General features: G+C 45.9%; 1 protein-coding gene across 2 annotated transcripts; it reads right to left on the reverse strand.

Moving 5' to 3' along the window:
• Positions 1-1250: 1250 nt before the first annotated feature.
• Positions 1251-27809, reverse strand: AP2M1 (adaptor related protein complex 2 subunit mu 1). Of its 2 annotated transcripts, XM_083868378.1 has the most exons (12): positions 27732-27746; positions 26154-26242; positions 17277-17389; positions 11684-11949; positions 10198-10280; positions 6369-6504; positions 6134-6275; positions 3725-3844; positions 3081-3216; positions 2279-2376; positions 2024-2135; positions 1251-1708 (listed from the first exon to the last, which is right to left on the reverse strand). In XM_083868378.1, exons 3-12 carry the CDS (start codon positions 17348-17350, stop codon positions 1574-1576), a joined length of 1302 nt encoding a protein of 433 aa, XP_083724504.1. In that variant the 5' UTR covers positions 17351-17389; positions 26154-26242; positions 27732-27746; the 3' UTR covers positions 1251-1573. The 2 variants fall into 2 exon arrangements, with proteins under 2 accessions (XP_083724504.1, XP_083724503.1); XM_083868377.1 differs by lacking the exon at positions 26154-26242 and having other exon boundaries at positions 27732-27809.
• Between the last annotated feature and the right edge of the window lie 84 nt (positions 27810-27893).

The following is a 27893-nucleotide window of genomic DNA, read 5'->3' on the forward strand; positions in this document are numbered from 1 at the left end:
CCTCTTTTAAAAACAGAGTTTCTTCTTTTAAACCACAGTCAAGACACTGCAGGTTGGGTTTGCATCTTTTCATCCTCCGACGGGGAATGATCACTTGGACACCCTCACCTGCTCACAGACTGAAGGCAGAGGAGCTGAGTCGAGGGCCAGGTTCAGCTGCTCAGCAGCTGTTGGTTCCCTCAGCTACCCTGCACAGCACCCATATTGGCCCCCACCAAAAGCCAAGTTAAAAGGGGAAATGGCTTTTGATTTTTATTCAGGTGTGCACAAGGAAAAGATGACCAAGATTCTTTTAAGCGTGGCTGGGGCACAGGAGCCTGACTTACAGTAGGGAGCTGGGACACACTCCCCCAAGTTCAGTTCATCCCAGCAGCAGCCCCAAGGAAAGCCCAGAGCATCCTCCTTTTCCCAGGGAGTTGCAGCACTGGCACAGCTGGAAACAAAAGCATCTCTTGTCCTTTTCACCTACTAGCCCCCAAGCAACCCAGGGCTGGGGAAGCAGCACAAGCAAGTCCCAAGACATTGTGGCACAGGCCCAGAGCACAGCCCAGGCTCTTGCAGCACCAGTCCCAAACAGCAGTGCAGGCAGCCTTCTCCATTCTACATACTTTATTAGATTCAGAGCTGGACAAATCACAAAGTGTACAAAATGGAGACCACACTACCAGAAGCAGGATTGTGGGTTGCAGCAGCATTCCTATGGCCCAGAAGCATTTGGTAGAAGCATGGAGAAGGTAGGCTGGTCAGGGGGCTCTTACTGCCAACTGCATTTGAGATTCCTCGAAGACAGACCCTGTTCACATTCTGACAGAGCTCAGCTGATCCACACTCCCTGGGACAGTGGGGCCAGGTCTCCAATTTGTTTGGAAAGGACAGACTGGCTCAAGCCAGCAGGGGTAGGGGTAAATGCTCCAAGAACCTGAAATGCTGTGCCACCCACATACACACCAGCAAGAGCCTAAACCCTCATCCTTTTGGTCACAAACCTTCCCACGGCAGGACTCTATACTGACAACTTTGCAAGAAATAAGGTGGTGGTGAGATCTGGTGAGCCCACCATCTTCTGTGGTGGGGGCCCAACAAACTCACCACCTCAGACATCTCAGACTGGCCAGCAACATCTACCACAACAGCAATAGCTAGTACAGAAGCCAGGGTAACTTCAACTCAGATTTGTCCAGTCTATGTTTAGGTCTATTCTACGAGTACATATGCACAAGAACTTCAAAAATACTAGGATATGATGCAAGTAGTGAGACACCAACAGAAGAGGAGTTTAATGGTGGACATTCCCTAGAAAGATCACGAGAGGATGGGAGTTAGACTAGCCCTTGCCCACCCTGGGACGGGGAGCAGGAGGCTGCTGACTGCACCCCTGCACACGACTGGGTTCTGAACTTCATCTGCAGCCTGGGTTGTAACTGAACACGGGCAGGCGAGTCTGCTCCCGGGGTGAGCCACAGGGTCTTTCAATCTGCGTCGAGGGGCCAGGCAGACATCTCTGAATGTAGCTGAAGACTGAGGAGAGGCAGAGCATGGCTTGGAGAAGAGGGAGCCTGCCAGCCTGCTGGGGCTAGCATCTGGTCTCGTAGATCCCACTCCTGCCGATGTACCTCACCCATTTTATCACATCGTGGTCACTGTAGTTCAGCTTTGGCTCAAAGACTTTCAGGTAGCGCACCTTCAGCCCAGAGGGTGCAAATGGGACCTATTGTGAGAGGAAAAAGCAACAGAGAGCATTGGAATGGGGTAAGATGCTCTCTGTACACAAATGCCAGAGGACCCCCAGGCAATGCATCTAGAAATGGACACCAAGAGCCACTGTTCCCTTCCCTACTCCCTGCATGCATGGTGCCAGACTCCTGTGGCTCTAAGGGCAATTTTCTTCCATGAGCTTTGCCATCTTGGCTGACCTCACCTGTCAGCTTGTCACAGGGAATGCTCAAACCTGTGTAACTCCCAAGAGGGACCAACAAAGCTTCTCTAAGGTTGGGTGCATCCTGAAAGGCAGACAGGTACTCACCTCAAAGTTCATAGAGATGGGAGGTCGAGCCCACTTCTTCTTGTCATTGGTGGGCAGCAGTTCAATCTCTGCACTGATCTGGGATTCCTTCATTCCAGCCATACGTTTTATCCTATTGGAGAAAGCCCAGAAGTGAGAAGGTGCCAGAGTTCATGCTGCCTTTCACTACATAATCTCAGGTCAGAGAGGAGCACAAAACAGACCCTGCCTCCCCAAGGCCTGCCCCTGCAGGCCAGCCCCAACATGTACACTTACTTCCAGACAATGGCATTCTCACTGGCCTTGTATTTCGCCTTCCCTTTCATGCAGATGACTTGCACTCCACTCGTATTGAGGGGTGTTGGGATCCGGACCTGGAAGGCACAGTCTGGTGAGCAGGGGCAGGGAGACTGCAGCCTGGGCACTCTGGGCAGTCTCAGATGGTCTGTCCTGGAGCCCTTGGGCCCTCTCTCTCCCAGCTCAGTGGCCTGAGAACTTCAGCTATCACAAGGCATCCTAGGCTAGCTCTCCAGTTTCTTGCTCTGAAGCACAGGTTCACAGGTTCCATAATACACAAAACTCAGTAAGGAACAGGACAGAGATCTCCATGCTGCAGGAATCATGGCTAATGTTGGGAAGATGAGGTCAGGAAGGATGCCAGGCATTGCAGCAGGCTCTGGACAGCCTAGCCTTGCAGCAGTATGCCTTCTCGAAGGGGGACTAAGCTGCAAAGCCACCCTTAGCCTGTCTTACACAGCTCACAGCCTGCTGCCTGTCTGACATACTATCAGATCATGCATACACAAGAACACGAAATTTTCACAGTGACTGAGAAATTGAGCAGAATAAGGCCCCTGCCAAGGTGGCTGTGCAAATGAAAAAAGTTTTCACCTCCCTACTCTACAGCAGCTCCCTCCCACAGCACAGCAGCACCACACATCTGAGAGATACTAATTTCACTTTTTCAGCCCTATTCAAGCTTGAAGTCTCATCTGTGAGGACTCCACCACAGCAGATATAAACTAGAGGCATGATTTCCAGACACAAGATACTACAGGTTTTTTTTTTTTTCTCTTACCTCTATCTTCTGGGCCAGCAAGGAAGGTTTGAAATTTGATTTGATCACCACCTTCACTTCCAGCTTGGTCCGGCCCACCTCCCGCACTAGTGGGATCACACGGAAGGGAAGGATTATGTCCTTCGTGGTTCGGTATCTGCAGGGATGGAAGCTACAGTGAACTCCGAGGAGGAGATAACTCCCTTATCCCTAAAATTTTATCACCCTCCTAAAGAGATAGCTTCTGAATATAGCAAACAGCTTAGAAACATCAGCTAGAAAGGGAAACATCCCAGAAGGAAACAGCAGTTAAGATGTGTGCTGCTGTAGGGCAGCAATGGTTTCTTGTGTCTCAAGTTTTATATCTGGTTCCTGTCAACAGCCTTGTTCAAGGACACCACTGTTAAACACTAAAAACAACAGATACAGCAAGCTCAAAAGCAAGAAAACCCACATCCAACACTATGGTTGTGGCAAAGAAAACTAAATGCAGCTGGGCTTCCACATTTTTAACAGATGGATTTTGGGACAGCCTACAGATTCCACTCTGAAAAGGTGGCAGTAAGTGTGTATTTCAAGGGCTGCAAGTCTGCCTGGGAGCAGCAACACTACTGTAGCAGCAAGCAGATGCCAACACCAGCCTGTTCTCCCCCCACCCACAGTACCTCATGAGCTCAAATTCTCCATCTGGTGGAATGAAGCTGATGCTCCTCTCGGAATCAAACTTGCTGAGCCTCACACACTGGTGGAAAGTGCAGTCATCAATGGCAATTGACTGTTTGCCGCTAAAAACACAAAACACAATTAGAGAAGCACAAGCTGCAGCTCTGGTATCTTGGTGCAGTTAAAATCTGTCCAGGCAGAAACTACTCTACAGAGCATGTTGCCATCACAGGTGTCCAGGAAATGGGGAGGCAGGGAGAGATTTAGGGGACAGCAGCCTCTTGGCTCAGACTTTCCTTGTTTTACCACCACAAAAATTGTATTTCAGGAAACTTGTTTGAAAGAATTTTCTCCCTCCACTCCCCAAAGAGGAGAGAGCTTAGAAGAGCACCCTTCTGTCACAGCCAGCAACACAATACTTGGGTCTGCCTGCCAGCAGCACTCAGTACTGCAAAGGCAACTCTGCCAGCCCAAGTCTTCTCATAGCACAGTTCAAAGGAGAGAAAACACTTTCCTGTCCACAAAGCTATCCCACTGCCACACAGCCAGGAAATGCCAGGTTCAGAGTCTTCCTGTTCAGAAATCTCTTCACAGCTATTCATTTCCACACTGACAGCAGGTGGTTTGATTCTGAACCAAATTGCCAAAACCACAATATTGTGACATACAAGTCTGTATCTCTCCTAAAAATCTAATGAGCTACCACCTGTCCATGTAGGTGCACCAGCCTAACCTGCCAGCACTGAACTTGTGCCAGTATTAATTCCTGAGAATACAGGTCCAGCCAAAACTCCTCAGCTACTGAGAGAGACCAGAAGGCAGGAGCAACAGAAGAGGCAGCAGTGTTGAGAAGGTGCAGCAGTGTATCACTATGTTATCTAGGCTGCCTCAGCTGCTGGAAGCAACAGGACAACCATGCCAATATGCCAAGATGTGTGAGAACTACAGCAGGTTTAGCTGTCCTAGGAACCATTACTACCTACACAAAAGGGAAGCAGACTGACCCCAGGTGACTGGCTGTCTAGTTACACAACCACCATGGTGTGGTTTGTGCTTCAAGTCTTTCCTAGTCTGTTGCCCAGATGACAACCAACTGATTTCTATTTCTTTGGAAAACAGCTGGGAAAGCCCTCTGCCTAGGACTGCTCCAGGTCTCAGGCAGCACTACCCAGGGCTGGCCGTGCCACAAGCTAGATCCCAAAAAGCAACTGACAGCAGCAGTCCCTTTGGGTCACCTCATAACTAAATGCTTCAGGAGAGTAACATCTCCAAGCTGGAGATGCCCACTGGATAATCACAGCTAGCAAGAACCACCTGCCAAGAATCCCCGTTCATCTTACTTCTGTAACTCAAAAAAATAGCATATTTACTGGCAAAGGCAGTTGGGACAGAAGCTTTGGGACAGTGTACTGACTCTTCAAGGCCTGTGCAGTTGATATTTTCACTGGAGTAAATCCTCACTGGGCCCATCAGCCATCCCAGGCTCATCTATTTTACTAGCTCAATTCAGGTACAGGAAAGATGGCTTAAAGGTGACAGTGAAGTGATAGCTCTTGGCTTGGTTCTGAGAGAAAAGGCAAATAGCAGCTCAGTTCCATTTACAGGAACCATCATGGAAAGTGTCTGAGATCCAGGTTACATGCACAAGTCACACAAAGCAAGAGACAGGGGGAGAGCAGAGTGCACACAAAGCTGAAGCAGATTATCTACCTTCCCAATTCACTGGGGGTCAGCAAAAAAAGCAAAAAAAAACAACCAAGAGAAATACAGATGAGTTGCAAATGGTTAGTGAGAGAAAGTGGCAGTCCTGTTGCTTTTATCTCTTCACCCCAAGCAGGAAAGCTGGAGAAGGGGTTAAGAGCTGTTTTTAGCTTCAATGTGGGTACTGACTGAGGTGCAGCTGGAGGGAGGGTAGCTGGGCTTTGGAAAGGATGTGACTCCTACTCATACAGCCACTGATCACCTGCAATCGGCAGGAGGGGCTGCCCCAGTCTTTGATCTACTTTGTGGGAACAGTCCAGGTAAAGCAGGCAGAGGGATTCTTTCACTGTTTCTGGGGAGCACTGCTACTGCTTTTATGATTAAGAGTCTCTGCACTGAGCAAAACTGCTCAGATTACAGAGATACAGATTCTAGGAAAATCCATCTTGGGGAAGTGTTTCCAGGTGCAAGAACTCTACACTTAAAATTATGCTTGAATCTTAATACTTAAAGAGCTGTAGAGAAGCCCTCTGTATTGAGGCCCTCAGGCTGGTAGCTTGCATGACAACTGACCTACCCAAAGTTAGCAGTACCACCTGAAGGGAAGAAAAAACCCCAGCTTTTTGTCTGTTAGATCAGAAAAGCTATTAAGGGCTGCCCTTTCATAAGAGTCCCTGGTGGCAAGTGGTCACCAGGTCCAAACCTCTTACCTTTTCCCCGTTTCATCTGCAGTCCCTTTGCCCTGTTTTTCAATGACAATCTTGTCATTCATGCCAAACTTGCACTCTGGCATTCCACTCAGGTAACTCTTCATCACCACTCTACCAGAAACATGGGCACTCAAAACCTGACCTGGTTAGAGAAGACCAGAGTTCAGAACACTTGCAAGAGTCACCACCTACAAACCCTGAGCAGGAGGATGCCAGCTCAACACCTCCTACTTACCCTGTGGGGACATCAAGAGATTCACGCTCTCCAACACATCAAGAAAGAGTTCATTGCGACGGTATTTGATTCCTTCACGTCTCCATCCAATCTGTCCAGTCACTTGGCTGGTGATCTGGGACTGCTCTTCCTTGGTCTGAAGAGAAGAAATGACATCTTAGACATAAATAATTTCCTCTAAATAAATTCAAAGACTGAGAAATCTTGCTCTGAATCGAAGAGCAAATGCTTGCCATTTATTACACATGAATGCTTTTGTCATTTAGATACGGGTGCTCTCACACCTCACACAATTTGGTCATTCCCTCCTCAGAACATCAAACTCTATGCCTAACCAAGGATTGGCCATAGCAACAGCAGGGAACATGGTTCTGTTTTGTTACCAAGTCCATTAGGCCACCTCTTAGTGCAGGGAGGCAGGGGCTCCACCAACGACATTCAAATCATGTCTAAGACTGTCACATCAATCCACATTAAAACAGAGAAGCTTAACACGGATTGATGTAGCAGTTCACACCCTTATCCAACATGAAACCCCAGGGCCACAAGAGAGCTAATCCCCAAGGCCTGTTTCTTAATAACTGCAGAGTTACATAGCAACACTAACCCTAAATGCATTTAACAGCACCCAGGCTCTAAGCCTCCGAAAAGCACCAAGGATTGTACTGAGGCACAGAGAGGTTTCCTACCTGATGCTAGAGGTGGGTCCAGCCACACGCAGAAGGTCAAGAAGTAGGAGTATAGTAGCAAGTGCAGTGTAGACAGGGTTAACAGGCAAGCAGGTCAATAGCAAGAGAAGGGAGGAAGGGAGAAAGAGGCAGATTAGGCTTAAGGCTACCTGAGGACAGGAAAAAAGCAGGTCAGCTCTTTGTTAATTAGGTAGCTAATTAGCACAAACAAGATGAGGGGTTTTGGCCTTTAGCTCCCTGCAGGAAACCCAGCACTCCAAGCCGTGAAATGAATTTTCAGACCTGGCACATTACTGACAATCCAAACACAAGGTGGAACAGAGGGAGAGACAGGCAAAATACCCCTCCTAATAACGTTTCTATGCAGAGCAGACTCATGCTGTTGTTTCTAATGCAAATCCTGGATGTCTACCATGTCACAGATGCCCAGACTATGGGAAATACCAGGCACTTTGGATTCTATATAAAGTGATATCCTTGTAAATTCTGCTCCTCCACCACAACTGCACAAGACACAAGTGGGTTCTCTCACAGCAGCCTTGCAGTAGGCCCACAGGGTGGCAGTACATGATCTCAGCTTCACACAATGCTCCTGCCAGACGTGGTCAGTTCCTGAGCAACCACAGCCACTGTCATATTATCTAAGAGACAGAGTTTTATATTCCCCTGAGAACTGCCTAGGAAAGTGCTCAATACAGTACACAAAGTACCTCTCTTGTCTGTCCCACAAAAAAAGCACTGCCTTGTTCAATGCTTTGTTCAGGCTTTAGAAGAACACGTAGATTTAATACCCAGTGCTCTGTTTTCCAAAGGGACATTGATCATGTGATGACATTCTCATCTCCTGCAACAGCACCAGTACCCTGACCCTACACTTACTCTGTAAAGTGACTGGATGGATCTGGAAGCAGCTGCTGAAGTTGAGACCACCCAGCAACATGACCATTCCCTAAGGGAGGCACTGAAGACATCTGGGTCTGGAATTTCTCTGGAGCAGGTGCTTCCCAGAGCTGGACAAATAAGTCAGCTAAAGCAGCCCAAGAACACCCACCCCGTGATGAGTTGCTAGCATGTTGACTAGGTTAAAGATAGCCAGCTACCAGCAGGTTTCCTGGGATCCTCCAGCTGCTGGTGGCCCTCTGCCCACTTTAAAAAATAACATCAGCATTTTAGCACTAAAGAATATCTATAGTTTGGGGGAAGACTGTAACTAAGAGTTGAATAATTCATACGGCCAGAAATCACTTAGAAGGGAAGAAAATTACAGTGTACATCTAGTTAATGAAGTTTGGACACAGTACACTTCCAATCTTTCACTGAGAACAAAGTCAAAAAGCCAAATTTGAAAAGTCTGCCATTAGTGGATTTTGCTCCTTAAATTCCTCAGGACACAAGCCCAAGGAAAGCATCATCAGGAACTAAGTAAAGATAGGGAATACAGATGGTAGACCATCCAGACCCAGAATTTGGTCCCAGGTGCCTGTGTGAACTGGCTCTAAGTCAATGAGGAGCTGAAGGCTAGAAGTACCAGAGCAGAGAGCAGACAAGGAAACATGGCAGGTACTGTTTCAACTGGTGCCCTTGCCATCCTGTGTCTGCAATGGATTACTTCTGGTTTTTGAACTGAGCTGCACAAAATTCCAGTACCGAGCACAAGAATTGCTTACTCATATAAAGCTGAAAGCCAAACTCTTCTTTCTAAGGAAAGGACTAAACCTGCTGTTGAATTAAGCATGATGCTGTGACAGTGGTTTGCACTCAAACAGCAGAAGAGTTTGTTAAAACCAACAAAAGCAAAAAAAAAAAGCAAGGGAAGGAAGTGAGGGTGGTGGTTAGTTTTGATTTTTCTAGGAACAGGAGCTGATTCAGCTGTCTTCAGTGCTGACTGCCCAAACTGTCAGACCGCAGAAAGGCAGAGATTTACACCAGGACTCGTGATGGGGACTGAGACCGGATGCACTCACATCTGGCCATGCTGCAAAACAGTTTGCTGTTCTAGCGGGAAATACGCTGCTCAGGGGCAGCTTCTCTCTCACTTCCTCTTGAAATGCAGTTAGTCTCGCTACTAGATTAAAAGTTTAAAAAGGAATTCTCAGGAATTCAGTGCTGATGAACTGAGTTGAAACAGAGCCTTCAGAGACTGACCTCTGCTAAGCTAAACAAGAACAGTCACCATGCAGGCTGTTGCTCAGCCCTTTGCTTCTATTTGTACCTGAGGCTGAAGCTTTACTCTGCCACAGACTGCCTCACTACAGACTCCTAGCTTTTTTTTCCTGACTCATTGCTATGTAGGGGAGAGGACTAACTTTTAGGCGAAGTCGTCATTATTGACTTGCATGGCTGTGTCAGATGGACAAGGTGGGCAATATTCCTTGGGAATGTGAGAAAGTTACTATGAGTTTCCTTTGAATTCAGAGGTTAAGCATGAGCTTATGAGACAGGAAGCCTAGTTTTGAGGGCTCTACCTGGAGTAGGATTAGAACTAGTTTAAACACATTCCCCAAACCAGTCCAACTAACCATCTTTTTCCCAATACGTCCTTTATCTTGTAATTCCATGTAAACTTTGTTGCAAAGGTTAATACTATGCTAAAAGCAGGGAGAGATTCTCATCTCTAACCTAAGAAAGCTCAGGCTGTACTGACGTTGACCTGCAAGGATGTTACAGGCAGAGATGAGCTTCCTGACTTAACAGCAAGATTCACAAGCTGAAGAATGCTTCATTATAAGGCAGGCATGAAATCCTGACAGCTCTGGCAGAGAATAGACCTGCTCAGTGAGCTTCACATGCAAAAGAGCTACTTCTGGTTCAGCAGGTAGATTTGTTTATCCTCTCAGAAGCTGACACAGAGCAGAGCCTGAAGCCAGCAATCATATTTACATGCAAGGGACTAACATTATCCTAGCTCTGGGCTCTTCCTCCTGCATCTTATCGTGTGCCAGGGAACACGAGGTAACACAGAGCAGGGACACCTAGAACAAGGTGCTACTGAGATACACCCCTGCCAGGTGATCTCAATCTATTCAGGCATCTTCCTTCCATACAGGTCAAACAGTTAGATGGTAATTAAGACCATACTCTCTTGAATGGGCTTAGCAAAAATTAACCAGCAGTGCTGTACCCCAAATTCCTCTGTTTACCTGACTCTTGATGCCTTGCTGAGTGATGAAAGTCTTCAGGGCCCCTGTTTCAGAGTTCTGAGGATAACCAAAGTCCAGGATTTCTACAGAAGGGTAAAAGGTTAGTTCAGAGCTACAAGGTATAAACACATCAAGTAGGCTAACCGTGCTATCAGGAGAAAGGCAACTAGAGCACAAATATGGCTTACACACTGAATTTCTGGGTAAGTTGCTGTAGCATTCCTTACCAAGAGAAAATAATCAGTTTTGCTACACTGAGTTCCCGGACCAATATTTTGGAGACAAGGGGGGATGGAAAGTTGTGCAAGTCATGAATTTGCCAGTTTTTAAACACAAACCACATCTCAGGACTAAATTTCAACTAACCTAGCCATCTGCACAGGGCACACTGAGGAGTTTTCCCAAAAACATCCAAGGGACAATGAAGAGTTTATCCAAAACCACAGCAATTCTAACTTTGCAGTTTTTTAAAAAAGTTTTGTTCTTATGAAGATGTAAGTAATAAAACCCAAAACCTAAACCAACAGCTGAATAGTGGCACTGCAGGATGACTGTAGGAGGGGAACAGATGTTAACTACACACAGTGTACAGTACACACCTACTCTCCTCAAAGGGGAAAGGAACAATCCACAAGCGATTTAGAGGGGAAAGAAGACCACTAACACGATACTGAGCAACACCACACTGGGAGGTTTGATCTTGCTGTGCCTGCAAGGAGACAGCAGTGACAGACCAAAGCAGAGAACAGGCTATCTCTTGGTCTGCCCTGAGGGGACAGGGAAAACATCAGTCACTGTGACCCTTGGTTAAGAATCCCAGGACACACACGTGTGGTGCCTTGTCGGGAAAAAAAAATTGAAAGATAACTAACACAAAGTGCTCATGATATGTGAAACAGGGACAGCTCAAGGGCAACCTTCCACAAGCAGGCTGATACCACAGGCAGTTAAAGGAACACTATTCTTAATCTGTGGTGAAATTTGGAGCTGTATCAGTGGGGGAGGTAGGGCTGGGATAAAGCACATTAGGTTTTATTGACTTCCTTCTGGTTAGAATTGAGCTCAAAAGGCAACTTACTAGGGGCAATCAACTTAAGCCAGGTGTGACTGTTTCCATACACTACTACAGCCACCTGGGCACCAGCTGGCCTTAGAGGTGCTGCTGACAGACCTTTTTATATACCCCGGGGTAAGGAAAGCCTGACATCTACACAGGATCCCCTCAGAAGCTGAGCTCCAGTACCAGCTGTCTCAGCTGTACAAGTGCACAGCCCCCACCATTTCAGGGAAGGGAATCAGCACAAGGCTATGGGCTTGAGGTACCATTCACATCTGCAGTACAGGTGGCATTAGAAAGGCGAACAAGTAGTTTTGAACTCTACCACACGTTACAAATACTTCAAGGATTATTACTACACCATACTAAGCTAAGTATTTCAGAACGACCAAGTGCAATAGGCCACAGTACATAAGGGAAACATCTCACCATCCAGCAGCTCATAGATCAGCACGAAGTTGTTCTTTATGTTCTCCTCACTGATCTTCCCGAAGTAGGCAGTCATCACGTCACACATCTTGTAAAGAAACTCGAATACCATGGCAGCATTGACATTCTGCTTGGTGACAGCAGCCAGCCAGATGTTGGAGCGCTTGACGTGGAAGAAACTTGTGCGGGCGATGTTGGTGACGGGCGAGCGCACCTGCTGCCGTGCGTGGATGACATTGACGCGGAACGCGTCCACGGCATTGCGCCTACGAGAGCACCACCAAAGACAAGTCAGCACGGCCAACGTGAAACCTGCTGGCTGCACAGCTCTGCTTTATGGTCAGACACTGAGCTACACACACCAAGCTCACCTAGGGAGGGTGCCTGGGGATGTCTCTAAGAGGGGCAAGTGAAGGCTCTGAGCAGAGTTAGACACTAAATTCTGCACAAGTTCAAGGGAGAGAGAGTGCTACTGTTCTCTAGGGGAGCTTTGGACTACAGAGTAAAATGTAGTCAGAAGGAGAAGCAAATCTCCATCTGGAGTAAGATGGCAAAGAAACTTTTCCTTCAATTAATTTTGACAGGACTCCCAATTGATTGTCGTAGCTGGAGACAAACACATTAGCAATGTATGGCTCAAGGAGTCCAGTTTTGACCAAACACCTAATTGTTGTCTATTCTGCATGCCCAGGCCTTCACACTCTTGCCCCAAAGCAAGCTGTAGTCTCCCAAGATATGTGTCAATGGCAGTTGCTCCCAGACAGCAAAATTAGCCCAGGCCACCCGAGATGTCAGAGCCCAGGTACACTCCAGAAGGGAGCTCTCAGATCCAGCTCACCTCCATACCCCACACACCTTGGAAGGCAGGCTCAAAGCACCAGGAGGATTAGGATCACCGCCAGCCTTCCAGTTACACGTCACCTCAAGACTGCTGTGCTTCAGAACAGGTGTCTTGCATCCGGACTCAGAGTCCCCACAGTGCAAAGTGTCAGCAGTACTGCATGGTCCAGGACCATTTACAGTCAAGGGTTCTGCCCAGTGCTGAAAAAGTGCTGTGCAAGCTGCCCATAGGTGCTGCCCTCTTTGATCCAAACTGTCTATACACTAGCAACAGGGGAAAAAACCCTCCTTATTACACAAGGATTCCAAATGACATTCTGGATGCCAGCTCTTACACATTGGTCTCCTTATCCAGTAACTGCAAGTCAGAATAAACTTCCCAAATTAAGTCCACCAATCCTGAGACTAGAGGAAGGAAGCCCAAGTGCTTTATATGACAAGACCAAAACTTCAAGCAACAATCTACACGCAAAGCCAAGACTCGTTTAGTCGTGCTTTATTACTCATACTCTCAGACACTCTGTAGAACAGGGGGCCTGACTGCAGCATCAAGGCCATGGTAGTGATTATGCAGAAACATATTTGAGAGCAGACAGTAATCTCATCCTTGCAAGCAAGGATACAGGCATACAAATGCTTGTAAGCACTGAGGTTTGTCAACAATCCAACACACAGTTCCAAGTTAGAAAACAAAGGACATTCAAAGGAACACATGCTACCACAGCAGGTGTTTGCTCCTTGAAGGTCTGGGGACATATGTACAAGTTTCATCAGTAAACACGCTCCCCCATAAGCAAAATTCTGGCTTTCGAATACTTCTCAGGTTTTATTGCTCCAGAAAGTTTGCAAGTTGGAGTTAAATTATTATTTGATTTCTGCTTTAGTTTTTCCATAAGAAAGTAATTTAATCTACTATAAAATAACAATATCTAAAAGCCCAAATCCTCCCCTCCAGTAAGCCTTGCAAGGAAAGTTCAGCTTGTTCTGGAGCATTAGCCCTCCTGGCCTCAAGTTCTAACCCGCTGAAAGTAGCACCAGAACCAGTCACCAGACTGGTGCAGACTAGAGGAGAAGCCTCAGGTCAGGGAGGCTTTGCCAGCACACCAGGTGCCCACTGTGCAGTGCCAGTCGTGGCCTACCACGCGTCTCTTACCTATTGCTACAGCAGCCAATGAGATGGGATGGACAGAAATGGCGCCAGCGGAGAAAGGAGGAGTGACAGCAACAAGAGAAAGGGTTAGAAACACACACACAAGGCACAATGAATCCAAAGAGATAAGAAGAGACCAAATAGCACCCCCTCCCCCTGCTCCTTGGCACAAAAGGCCAAGGTGGTATTGGATGGACAGTAACAAGCTACAGCAGCAATGAAGCCCTGGCAAGGTACAACACTGACATGCCATGGTCAGGCTGTCAGCATGGACAGATTTGTGTTTGGCTGAACTTTAGGGCCAACTGGGCATTTAGTCCAGGTGAGCTGCACCTGTATCACAACAGTGATACCCAGTCTGCTCTGCTAATACAGGTAGCAGGCCTTGGTGTGGAAAAACCCCAAAGCCTCAATCAGAGGCATCACCTGGGGACCGTAGAGTACCAGGTATCTTCTTCCCAGTCTGCCTCAGGACAGGGCTACAAGTCTGGGTGGGAATTTCTATGACAGTACTTCTCATTTGAAGGTGTTTGGGTCGATGCTTTCTGGTTTGGTCCAGCCAACAGGAAATACAGCAAGTTTGATAGAGCTGGAGCACATCTGGAGAGACAGGGCACATCCTGCAGATTCAGACACTGCTCTATCCAGCTTGCACTTTTTCCTTAAGGATCAAGAGCCACGAAGCCGACGTGATGTATTAGAAGCTCAGAAACCAAACACCTATTACATTTAATGTGCATGCAGTTTGTCATGTAAGCTGCTCAGTTTCAAATAGCTTAAGTTTTATCACACAGCTGCATTCTTAAATGCAGGTAGGTTCCCCAACGACTAAGTCACTGAAGAACAAAGCACTTGAAAATTACAGCAGAGAGCCCTCCATGGTATCCTAAGTTATATGTATGGTGTTTTGCTTTTTTTTTTTTTTTTTTTTTTTTTTTTTTTTTTTTTTTTTAGTAAGGCTGCTTATACATGCAGCTAGCTGCTGTATGGACAGATGCGCTACATGCACCAAAGCCATTCTAAGTTGCAAGCAAAGAAAGTTCAAGTTTTGTGGTACTTCTGCCTTTAAAGTCAAAAGGATATCCTGGTTCTTCATCACTTTGGTCATTACATATGAGCTAGTATGTGTTTTTTAAGGGCCTTAAACTGTGCAAGGGGAGGTGCTGTCATAACCACAGATGACCTTTAGTATCTCCCACCTCCAAAACTGAGGCTTCAGAGTGCCAAAGGCAACGGCCAAGATTAAGGAGTCTTATGGGTCACTCATGAAGACAGGGAGCAGTTATGCTCATCTCCTGTTCAACTACCTCCCAACAAGCACGATGGGTCCAGCCCTCAGCACTTCAGAATTACTGCTTAGGAACTAAGAACTGTGTAATATGCTAGAAGTCTATCACTCAGCTGTTTGGTTAGAGACAGAACTCCTATACAGTTGAATACAAACTACAGTATCATGGCTATTCCTTTCCTTACCTCCCACTGAGGGTTAGGATATTAAAAATGTTAAGCAGACCTGGCATTAATGCTAATATTCAGACTAGGAAATGGAAAGACTCTCTGTTCCTTGATTACACCACAAGATGAGACATAGCCATTTTATAACAACTTTTTCTGTAAGGCTACTTGTTAAAAAAAAGTCCAAACCAGCACTGAAGGCTTGTTTGAGAAGAAATCCAGCACCTTGGGGAGCAAGTTCGGTTAAGAGCCAAGACCAGCTCCACCTAAGTCACAAGACTGACACTTTCACAAGAACTGAATGGATGATTTCACTGAAAGGAACACTAATTCCTCAAGTCCTAGAGAAAACAATGGAATATTTTGGCACTCTGCCAAATGAAAAAGTTAAGATAGGATCAGGCAGGAAATCCCATTTTCTAGCTTTGGCCAGCTAGCAGGAAGTACTTTATCATGTACTGAACATAAGGCACTCACTCTGTAAGAGAAATGAGCCAAGATAAAAAGCAATAGAAGATCATATTAAAAATACCTACTTTGCTCCCCAGTTTGCATCTCCACAGCCATAATGCCATTTAAATCAAAAGGCCTTTCTTGGATAAACATCAGTTTGAGAACAATCTTGTAAGTGTTTCAAGTTTGAAAACCACAATTATTTTTTTTGCCAGAAACTGCAGTGAAACTGTCCCTAACCCCACCTGAAATATTCTGCAGAGTTACCTATAATCCAGACTGGCTTGGCTCAGTCGCTGTGATATCAGCTTTACAAAGTCAGTCCTGTCATATGAATTGCCCTGAAGAGCTTCAGCTAACAAGTATTGAAGACTGATGAGAGTTTGTACAGTAGAAAAGAGGCAAGGCATCATAGCCACTGGCTTTCTGCTTGAGAAAGACAAGGTTTCCTTGGCTCAGCTATGTGTGGAAGTCCTGGAATAACTCAGTCAACCTTAGAACAGCTACTTCACCTTAGCTGACCTAGAACAAGCCAAGAGACTTAAAAGCTCATTAGGTGAAGCCTCATTACAGACACTGTGTTGACTACTCCCTTGATGAAACATACAAGCCTTGACTAGCTACTAGTTCCACCTCAACTTTTAACCTCCACTAGACAATTCATAACCAGAAGGGATATACTCTTCAGACCAGAACAGTCTGAAGGCAGACTGACTTGACAGTTTTTTGTGATTTATGGCAACAAGTTATTTTGCAGCACATCCTACCACTAGTCATTGTGGAGACCTGGTACAAACTACTTTTCCTAAATTGGCCTGAAGGCTTTCTCTCACTGAACTTTGAATTAACACCTACCACAGCTCTGCCTCCATTAGCTCTGCCTTAACTCTGCCAACTTAATTACTAACTTCCATTTAATGCCTGACATTAATGAAAACCCACTAGAAAGGGTACTGTTGTGCACAAAACCCTTAAATTTAAGGTTTTCAGCCCAAGCAGCACCATCACTTACGATCCACTGCCTACAAGACACCATATTTTTAGTAAGATACCTTCTGGAAACTAGCAGCCTAAGGATTGCAGAGATCCAGTCTAAGTGAGCATCATATCACTTGGGGGAAGTGCAACAAGACACCTACAATCTACTGAAGGTTTTCAAGGCCTCCCACAACTTTATTTACCCAATCAATGTAAGCTTTTGACACAAGGCTGCCATACAAAGCTGGGGGACAGAAAGCCAGCTGTAGTAGTACAGCCATGGTTGCTATGAGACTGCTTGCAGATAAAACTTTCCAGGACCACAGCCCCCTGCATGACTGTACTTGATGTTAGACATCAGTGCCTGAAATTAACTCAGAGCCCTGGCTATAGTGTGGGGCAGACAGTTCTCACATTACTGCTCCTGTAAAGTTTTAGTGATTACAGTGAGGTAGGCTCCCACAGTGGCAGTCCATGCTGCTGAAATGTTTGGAATAATGGCCACCATCGAAAAGAAAGTCCCAGGTTTGGCTGCAGGCCATCCTTCACTGTAGGTAGGGCTTAAACTTCTTTCTTCTAAGCTAAGCCTAGAGCAGCAAGTTGAGTTGCAGTCTTACATGCATGCACAGCTAATGCAGAACAAAGCAGCTCTGGGTTGTTTACTGCACCAAAATGAGACAAAAATGCAAAAACCAGGGATGCAACAGAAGCACTTACCCGATGTCATCCCGGTAGACGCGAGAGATTAAAACCTCTCCTTTGTGATTATAGATAAACAAGCCTCCGATCATGATGGAACTTTAGTCTTCACTTCCCATGTTGCTTAATACCTGGAGCAAGAAAGAGTATATATAAGCACCTGTACAGAAACAATTTGTAGCCAGGACTAAAGCTTAAAATTGGCGCTGAAATAGAAGCTGTCTTACTTCTCATTCCAAAAATCAGCATGGACTGATTAAGCTCAAGGACAAGTATCCAAAACATACCTCTTGAATGTAAGAAAAAACACAGGCCTGGAACTACAAGCAAATCAGACTCCTTACTTCTACTGTAAAGTGTCTATGTCCCTAATAACTGAGATACAAATCAGATGCAATTCCTAAGTCTCTTTACATGCAGTTCACACAAATGTTTGACACGTCACCAAGCCCATCACCTCATGACACGGGGCTCCTAGCAGCAAGTACATCTCCATTTATTACCACTTTTACACAGATTTTACACATCAGTGTAAGAGCCTCTGCTAATCCCTATCAGCCATATTGAGTCACACTTCAGAATTCAAACTGAGAGCCCTTGTGGCCACTGGAGTGGTCACAATCATGACCTACTTGAACTGGGATATAGTCCCTCAGATGTTACCCTCCTAAACTGCTAATGTTCTCTTATTTCAAAGGAAGACTGCTTTGTAGAGAGCTACAGAGCTCCCCCAAAGACATTAGATATTATTGATAGGGTAGACATTACTGATACAGAAGACTTTTAAAAATATACAGCTACTTCACCAGATCCCATTCCTGGAGTCTAATGCACTCCTACTCACTTAGGTCAAAGTCATAATACCCACAAGCAGCAACTGTTTGGTTGGCTTAGTCCCAAGAAGAGAACTGCAACACTGACAGGGCAAGCCCTGGGGTGATCACACAGGAACTGCTCAGCTTGGGCACTGCAGAGCATTAGATAACAACCATCTCCACACTGCTCTTTGGGTGGGTTAGCCTACACCCACCAGTCTGGGCTGGGTCAAAAGGATAGGGACAGATGCTGACAGTGAACCGATATGTGTCTGCTCAGGAATCCTGCAATGACAAAGCTAAAGTGACCCAGCCCTAGATCACCTCAAAGGTCAGGAAAAAAAAGAGAATACAAAACCAATACACACATCAGAGGGACTAAGTGACTTCTGGATTATCAAAAGTAATGTATCCTCTAGAAGTTAACACTCAACAGACTACAGTAGCTTCTCATCTGAAGGAAGTACTATTGCAGATATGAGTTCCATGCTAAACCAAGGTTTACAGTGCAGCCAGTACTTTTAATTTCAAGACAAAACCAAAACTTTAAATTTCTTAAAGCTTTACACCAACATTTTTAGCTACATCTAGTGAGTCCTCAAAGAATAACACTAATCATACTTCTCTGCTACAGGTCTTCAGCTTCCAGATGGCTGCTTCTGCTTATTAAAAGAGAAAAAAAGAACCCAAAAATCAGTTAAGTCAAAATAGAAAAAGATAAGCAGTTTTCCCAAAGCTCAGTAGTGAGCTTTTTGGCTTTTATTCCCCTATTCTGCTGGTCATGTCTCTCTGGCTACTAACAGGCTGCCTTCTGCCACTTGTCAGTGGCTTCTTGTGGCACTGTCACCAACGTATTTTCATGTCTGAGACTCCAATTAACACAGAACAGCTCTATGAATATGTTTTTCTTCCCCTTCCAACTCTAACACTTTATAACTTCAGGATACAAGTATTTCATTTACTTTGAAGTCTCTGTAACCAAACCTATGAAGACACAGGCAGCTCCAAGGTTCCCATGCAGAGTGGGAAAAGCCTTTTGTGGCTGCTCACTGTTTCATGAACAAAGCTACAAACTGTACAGGCAGCGACGTCAACATCCCCAGAGCAGAAGACAATCCCACTGGCCAACCAAACAAACCAAATTTCTCAGACTGAAGGAAGTGGCTGTACCACAGACTCAAAACTAAGACTATTGTCTGACACAAAGCACACACAGCCCTAACAGGCATGAAAAGGTCACAAAGAGGTAATGTGCAGGGCTGAAACTCAAAACATAGAACTGAACACAGCTGCCCAACAAGACAGAGAGATGCTGAAACATTTGCAAGGTCATTCACACAGGCCAACAATGAAAAAAATGAGAAACATTATGACAGTGAAAGCAACTTGTTGCCCACTTTAGAAAATTCTTTCCTACTTACTAGTTTTTTCACTCCAGATAAGAAACAAGCATGCGTTTTCAGACTTCTGCAGTGCTGGCTTCCACATTCAGATATGGACTATGGCAATCAAACACAGTTCCTGCATTCTCTTTAAGACTGGCATTGTATAGAGCAGCCTCCTGGAAGATTATGCAACTGGTCAAAGCTGGATCATAAGAATCCTACAAACCCTTTCCAGAAGAATCCTAGAAAGCACATCCCAGTCTTAAAAAAAACAAAATAATCTCCCTCTTGGGTTTTAATGCTGCTTAAGTTATTTGTTTCACTATTTTTAGTATAAAGGAAATGTCTGCTTTGATGAGCAACAGGATCAGACATGCAACATATACAAGAAAAAGCCTTCTGTCAGCATGACGAGCCTACCACTTTTTGAAAAACCCTTGATTTGAATATTTACTGCATTACTATAAAACACGTAGAAGACTGCTGATCAAGCTTTGCATTGGAAATTAAAAGCCTTCTCTTAGGAAGATCTACAAACTTTAAACGTTGACTGAAATAATGATGGCATGCTTTCCTGTATGTTAGGTTAGAATATATTCTGTAACAGCTTTGCTGATGTTACAGGCAAAAAAAAAAAAAACAGCATTTTTAGTTACATCACAGTACCAGGCAGCAGAGTCAACTGCTTCCTCCTCTTACATGTCAGTAAAATGTTTGATGGAGAGTAGATAGATCATAATTCAAAGGCTTTTAGTCTTCAAAAATCTTTCATCAATGCAAGGAAATGCTAGGCTTCTTCCTTATACAAAATACCCCAGGAGATTAAGTTCAAACTTCAGATCGCCCATACAAAGTTAGCTCCTGGTTCCACCTTCACTGGCACACTTAAGAGCTGCACTGGTTCATACTGAAGAGCTACAGGAGAAGCCAGAATTGCCTTTGCTACTTCATCCACACATCTCCTATATGCACCATTGTACAACTGGATTTAGGGTGTAATCCTGTCATCCCACTGCACCTCCTTGGTCTACTTTGATCTACTCTGCCCTTACTACTTTGAACACCCTCCTACCTACACACATCTTGCTGCCATGGCTACTGAACAGGAATGCTCTTATTGCAAATTCTTGTATGGTACAAAATAGAAGAATGCAGAGATCTGCCACCAACCAGCTGATGTGTGCCTACTGTACTGCACTGGCAAAACAACTCAATAACGAACTTGCTCAAAGTCAGAAAGAGGCTGGCTCTGACCCTGGTTAACACCTGAGCTTGTGCTTTTCCCCACTACTATGGATCTGGCCACAGGATCAGCACCATTCTGAGAGTCTGTTTTATAAAGGTAGCCAACCATACATACCTGAGACATGCATGAGCTTTATTTCACATGTAGCAGCAGCAGAATGCCTCCATACAAGTTATGATTCTCCTCAAGTTCAAAGAACCCACAAATTCTACAGCTCTAAAAATTCAATCTGAATTCACATTTAAGTACAATTTACCTAATGCTTTGTATCAGACAATTGGTAAAGTGCTTCCAGGTACCAGCAGCCACATGGGTTAAAAACAGTGACTATAAGGAAAGTTTTAGATGACCTGCCCAACTGTATCAGCTGTCAACCAGTTCTTTGCAGTAGCTGAAGGACACATGCAGTATAAACCTCCAGCTGCACTCCCATCTAACGGCATCAGAGAACAAAGAGGGCTCAACTATGCAAGGCATTTAACACAATTATAAGCAGATCTCCCTTGTCTGCTCAACTTCTGCAGTTTGGCATCTTGAAATGTTCCAGACATCAGACAGCACAATGGCATCAAGACAATTTACAGCAAATTCAGTTTGGTGCAGGGCTGCTCTCTGTCAGCCTTTACCAAGCTTGCCCACGATGGGAGTTCAGGGAACACGGACAACATTCCAGTCTTTTGTTCAAACCTTGCACTACATCCCTCCAAGACACAAGACCAGAGTGACTACACTCCCTCTCCACCACAGAATTACTTTCAGCAGCTAATGGAAGCATGTCCACACAGCTGGAAACTCAAGAGGTGGAGTAAGTAGCCCAGAGATCTATGAACAGAGAGGAAAGCTATACAAAGGGCAGAATGCAAAAGAAAGTTGCTTAAAGCTCAGCAAGAAGAATGGCTCTTCAAGATGACAATGGCTCTTCTTGAAGTGGCTGCAGTGGAAATAAGCCTGCTTTGTTTTGATCCTCCCTTGTGTTTCAAGTTTCACAGATACTCCTTTCAACTATTTCAAGGTTACATTCTAACTACAAAGAGGATTTTAGTGGTACAGTTCAGACATAGCACAATCTCCCACATCTTTTAAAATAATTAATAGTTTTCTTTACAGATCAGCTGTGGAAGTGAAAGATTCTAGTACTTGCAGTGGTTAATAACTGCAGAGAACAGGGTTGAAATTAATTTGAGACTGACATTCAGTGACTCATGGCTGCTGGAATCAGAAAGCTTCAGAATAAAAACTCCAGCACAGGAGATGGATTCATCTGCTCCCTGAGCATTAGCAACATGACTCAGAAAACATTGCTCAATCAGCTTTCAATGACTCACTCTGCTCCTCTCCAGTCAGCCTTTTCTAGGGAGCTCTGAGCTTCCTCAGCCCAATATCTCACTGTCAGACACAGCTTAAGAGCAAAGCCCACCATTTCTTCAACTGTTTACCACCAAGAGCCTGGAAACCAAGATGACTCTAGCTGAAACCTTTGGGTTAATGATCCACCAGTGGCATTTTCAGAGCTTTGCAGCTCCACTCCTCCTGTTTCACTGGCTTATGACAAACATATGGCAACCTGCTCCATACTGGTAGCTACAGCCCTGTTTTCTACTTACAGTATGGATGGATTTATTCTAGTTAAGGTACAGGGATAATCCACATGTATGCTGAATTCACACCAGTTGGTGAGTAATCACCTTAATTCAGGAACAGCCCTCTCCCAACACACTCTGCATTCTTCAAGCAGCTACTGGGGTAGATGTAACATCTGAATGCAGCTCCACCAAATACCTAAGGCCAGCAGGCTTCCTACTCTCCTGCCAAGTGCTCACATTCCCATATACTTCCATTTCAACCTATGAACAGAAAAGGAGCATGAAGAACATCACAGACAGACCACACATTTATATACAGGCCTATAAACCCACCAGGAGTTAAGATTACATGGAAATGACTCATCAAGTGAAGACGAGAACATTAAAATATACCTTTAGAGCAATTGTGGCAAAGTTACAGCATTAAGACAGCCAGCTACAAAAAGAGTACATGTATAAAAACAAAGGTTGGGAGAAACATTTTAATGCATTTCAGTAGTTACATAACAGAAAAGCAGCAGGATTAGCTGGGCCTACAATGACTGACATGGTAACATGCCTTTTCCTAAGAATCACACATACCTGCCTCAAATCATGTCTCAGCATCCCTCTCTCAAACCACCAGGACAGGCTGGATGAAGCCCCAGAAGTCAGTCTGCAGCAGGTGAGCTGCAGACCATAACCAAGGGAGTCCAGAGAAAGATAAAGACACAATAAAGCACAGTATCTGAAAAACTGTTTTTGAGCATTGATTCTATCACAGATGGAAAATGCTCTGTTTATCAGATCTGATCTAAAAACAGGTCATTCTCCAAAAGTCAGACTTCATCCTTTCAGTGTGCCACCCACTTGGAATGCCTGGGTGAAGTCAGGAGCTCAGGCAGCAGGATCCCGTTGCTGGACTGTCAGTTTCACATACTGTGGGATGCAACAAGTGGCTGGACTAGGAGCTATCCAGTCAGATGAGGCACTAAACCTGCATTTATCAAATGGAGATAAACAGCAGCTCCGTCCTGCAGCATGTGAGTGCCCAGTCTTCCTCCTCCATCTCCTCTTCATCAATTCTGACTTATAATAGCTGCAGAAAAATGAACTACAAGCAGCATGGAGCTTTCTTAGACTAAACAAGGCACATGTAAGGAATCAACTAACCAGCACTGTTTGTTCCCTTTGCAGCTGTTTATCTACAGCAATCCTTTCAGGACCACCACAGCACACAGCACCAATGCTGTAGTTTCTGTTCAGTGCAGCCATCCATGGTCTCTCTAATTGAGAAGCCACAGCACCACACCAGCAATAATCAGTCATCTGTTCATTAGGGTATGAAAGACTAAGCTGAATTGTAGCCTAAATCCCAGATACACAGATATTCAAACAAGTGATTTTCTCCGATACCCTTGTCCCATAACCTGAGGTCTTTCATGTGACACCACACAGACCATTAACCCTTCCCTGCACCAGCAGAGACAGTGGTAGCTTCAACCTACACCAAAAACGTTGGAACACAGTTCTCTACCTTCTGTAACTGTATTTGCACAAGTGAAAACAAACAAACAAGCTGATCTGCTCAAATCTGTTGCTTAGAAAAAACAGTGAATTTTTAGTCAGTTTTCTTCAGTGGTAGAAGGAACATGGCTGCAGTAACTCCAGTTTCACATGCAAGGCAAGAAGTTGTTCTAGCTCCTAAAGAATTAGGAACTGTCCAAGAGAAACGTGTCACTAGCAGTGTAATGTGTCTACAGCAAAATGGTACCAGAATCACCATAAATTTTGGGTGCATGTTGGTATTTCTTCCTCAGGAAAGCACAAATATGCTTCTTTGTATCCTTTCATGCCAGCTTCTCTAAGTCCAGTGCAGGCACAAGGTGAGGAACTCTTGAGCCAGGCCTGTTTGCTCTCATGGCATCTGCTCAGCAAATCCTCTGTGTCCTCTCTCCAGAGGTGCAGTGGTGACACAGCAGGTCAAGAATAACTGCTCAGGAGCAATGTGACTGCAGCAGTTCTCAGGCTGCCCACAACAACACAACTACAGTCTCACATTATCACCCCAAGGACTTGATGAGCACCAGTAGCATCACCAGGGAGCACATCTGTCCACTCATTTTAGGAGGCAACTTTGGGATCAGCTGTATTGTCCCAGTCCAGCTGTGTGGGTGATTTTCTTACCACAGAGAAACCTGTGCAGAAAAGAGTCTGGCACTACAGGTGGGGAAAATAAGCCTTCAACCAGCCACTGACCTGGTGGATGAGCAGATGTCAGGACTGCTGCTCACTGCAGAGCCCCCTTGGCCACAGCCCCCCTGTGAGACGGGCCATGAGCTCCGTCCAGCACAGGGTAAGAATAAACACAAGTTGATCAGTAGTGAGCCCAAGACTCAGCTACTTGGACTTTGTCACTCCCATTAAGGGGCTGGAAGTTTCCTACAGCACAGACATCACTTAGTTTAAATGCAAACAGGAATGCTGATTTCTGTCATTTACAGAGCACATCCAGGAAACAGCAATCACAAGTCAGTAATGAGCTGGTGTAAAGCAACCAAGCCCTTTAGTAATCTATTAAAAGACAGTTTGGGTTCTGACTTAACAATAAGTAAGACTTCTGTGCATTAATGAGCTTATCTAACTAAGCAGTTCAAGGTACATTAGCTGCTGAGTTCTCATCCAGGAAGAAATCAGGAGAGGTACTGAAGGCAAAGCACCAACTGCAGCCATTTCTGCATTCCAGAAATCAGTATGATATTGGACAAGTGACAATAGCTGAAGCAGGAGGGGGATTAGTCAGGCTGGTCTGGCAAACTGAAGTTGTTGGGAAAACCCATCCTTTCAGCCAGCACTAGCCATTATCAACCCCAAAGACTTAAGGCTCAAAACAATGCCATCACCCCACCAGCTAATCTGAGCACCTAAGCTTTGCTTAGAGGGCTGCATTGGTCACTTTCCAGGAGACCATGGGCTGCACTTGGTTTTAAATAAGAGTAGCTCCAATCACTTCATCCTGGGAAAGACAGAGTGCATAATTTACTTAAGGGGCATACCCTGAGCTAAAGAGCTCCTGAGATAAACCCATCAGTTTCAGAGAAACTGTTCCTATTTTAAACACAATCCCATAAATCCCCATAACCAGTGGGCAGGAAGAGAAGCACGTTCCCTTACCAGGCTCTCCTCCTACAGCCCCCTTCTGCATGCCATACTGCACGCAGCTAGTCTGAAGAGTAACAAGAGATAAATACTGACAGAGAGACACACAAGAGGCTCCCTTACTCCAGTAAAACATCACAGGTACAGCATTTAACACATGTCTCTGCCATATTTTGAGCCCAACCTGATATGAACAGCCTCAATGCCTTTTTCTATTTCTACCCTTTCTACCAAAGCATTTCTAAAGTCAATATGAACTACTGGCTTTTTACTCTTGAGCTAGAAACCTCAACAGTGATTTACTTCCTATATGTCTTCTAACAGAAAAGGTTAGAGGCACAGAGTGGAGTTCGAGTAAGAGCTTGTGTTCTGCAGATCACTAATGGTCTAGGTGCCCTGATGTATCAGCTTCTCTCTCAGTACTCTTACTGGAGTGCAGATAACTGCATTTCACATTCTGTGCCTCTGCCTGCAAGCTTTTGGCTGAGCTGCTGATCTCCTGCCAAGATCAAAATAATACATGACTTGCCAGTAACTTTTGACTCAGTAGGTCACTCACCAAAGGAGAAAAGCAGACTCTGCCTCACAAATCAATTACATTCTGGAACCACAGGCCATCCTCCAGTTAGCCCCAGGAACAGCCTTTAAATACCCTAATGGTCTTCAGTAGAATAAGCTTAGTAAACCAGTGCAAGACACTGTGCTGCAAAAGACAGTCTTGGATTTACCTTTTTTTGATGCAGAGATGAGGGAAGAAAAGCTTAACCAGGGCTACAGGAAGTTTCTTTATAAAGCCTGTTTTGTTTAGTGACTGTTCCTGTTCCACCAAAAAAAAAAAAAAAAAAAAAAAAAAGGAAAGAGACAGTATCAAACAGGAATGCACGTCCAGCCCCCTGTGTTTCAAAGAACTCAGGATGTAACCCTTCACAGCCTCAAGATTCCATCTCCAAAAGCCAGGACTGTGCTTTTTTGGGAGGAGGAAGCAGCCAGCCATGATACCCTTCAAAGACATCCCAATGCTCTCCCTGGAACACGGCCACACTACAGCCCAAAGAACACCAGGTATCTTTGTCACTAGATGTCAGTAACATGGCATTTCTTACAGAACAGAAGTGATGCCTCCCTTCTGACAGGAAAAATATGGATGCAGACAGCTTGGCAGCATCTCTTCAGATTTGAGATTGTCCCTCCAAGCAAAACTCACAGGGACACACAGAGCTTTTACTATGGGAAAAAATAGTAGGTACAGCTCTGACAGCATTCAAGTAAATATTGCCCAACCAAACACCACATGAGCCCATATACAGTTAGAAGCCTGCAATACCGAGACTTCCAAGCCACAGAAGCCATCCAGACTCACCTATCTGGGCAAGTTCCAGGCTCAGATTTTGGCAGCCTGAGGCTAAAACTCGATAGCAGCTTTGTCATACTAAAGCAAGCACAAAACAGATCATGGACTTGCACAGCTTATGGAGAGAACACTAGCAAAAGCAAGTCATTTCCCAGTGGGAAGAGAAGTCAACTGCACTGGCTGATAAACAGAGGCTGTGCTTCTTGCAGTTTTCCTGGATCCAAAAACCTAGTCCTGGGAAGAATGGATATGGAAATGCATCCACAAGAGCCGCTGGACAGGAGCCTGCTTTAAGCCTCAGAATAAGCAGTTCGGCATCAGCAGCGCTGCGTTCTGCCTCAGCAGGTTTTCCAGGGAGGAAGCAGAGTGCAAGCCATGACCCAGCTAATTCACATTCGGATCAGTAGTACAGGCAAATATTTTCAGTGAAGTTCCACCCGATCCGACTGAAAAAAACCTTTGCTCAGGCTGACCTGACGCATCGGTGCCGGCCTTCCTGTGCCACACACAGCCCGACCCTATCCCCACCCTCGGCGGGTGCAGCACCGCAGGGCTGCCACCCCGGTACTCCAGCCAAAGAGCAGGTTAACAGCTGTCAATAACCCCCCTGAGCCACCAGCAATGCAGGAACGAATGAAAGGGTCGCCCAGCACCCCCTCAGAGGAAGCTGAGGCAAAGCCCTCCCGGACGGCCCCGCTCTCTCCTCCCTCCCGGCTCCGCCGGCGCTCCTGTCGCTCTCAAGGGCGGCCGGGGGACACCTCGCCCCGCAGCCGCCTCCCGCCCCGGGCCTGCGGACCCGCACCCCCAACCAGCGCCCCAGGAGCCGCCACCCGCAGCAGCTCGGCCACCGCCCGGGCGCGGCCGAAGAGCGAGCCCGACGGCAGGAAGTCGCCCGGAGGAGGGACGGGGAGCACGCAGCCTGGCGGGGAGCGGAGCGCGGCCCGGGGCGCCTCACCTGGCCCTGGCACAGCCGCCGCCGCCGCCGCCGCTCGCCGCCCCGCGCCCAAGATGGCGGCGCCGCCCCCCCTCGCCCCGCGCCCCCCCCGCGCACTGCAGAGACGCCGCGCGCGCGCCCCGCCCGCGCCCCGCCACTGCGCATGCGCCTCCGCAGGGGGGC

This window comes from Zosterops lateralis, assembly GCF_965231275.1.
Source record: "Zosterops lateralis genome assembly, chromosome: 10".
Lineage (NCBI taxonomy): Eukaryota > Metazoa > Chordata > Aves > Passeriformes > Zosteropidae > Zosterops > Zosterops lateralis.

What these genes read in the sequence shown, in the direction of transcription:
- AP2M1 (XM_083868377.1), bottom strand. Translation starts at nt 17,350, where the DNA reads ATGATCGGAGGCTTGTTTATCTATAATCACAAAGGAGAGGTTTTAATC. An exon ending in GTCTACCGGGATGACATCGG is followed by an intron (nt 11,950 to 17,276) that starts GTAAGTGCTTCT and finishes GTGCTCTCGTAG; the next exon opens with GCGCAATGCCGTGGACGCGT. An exon ending in GAGAATGCCATTGTCTGGAA is followed by an intron (nt 2,136 to 2,278) that starts GTAAGTGTACAT and finishes TTTCTCCAATAG; the next exon opens with GATAAAACGTATGGCTGGAA.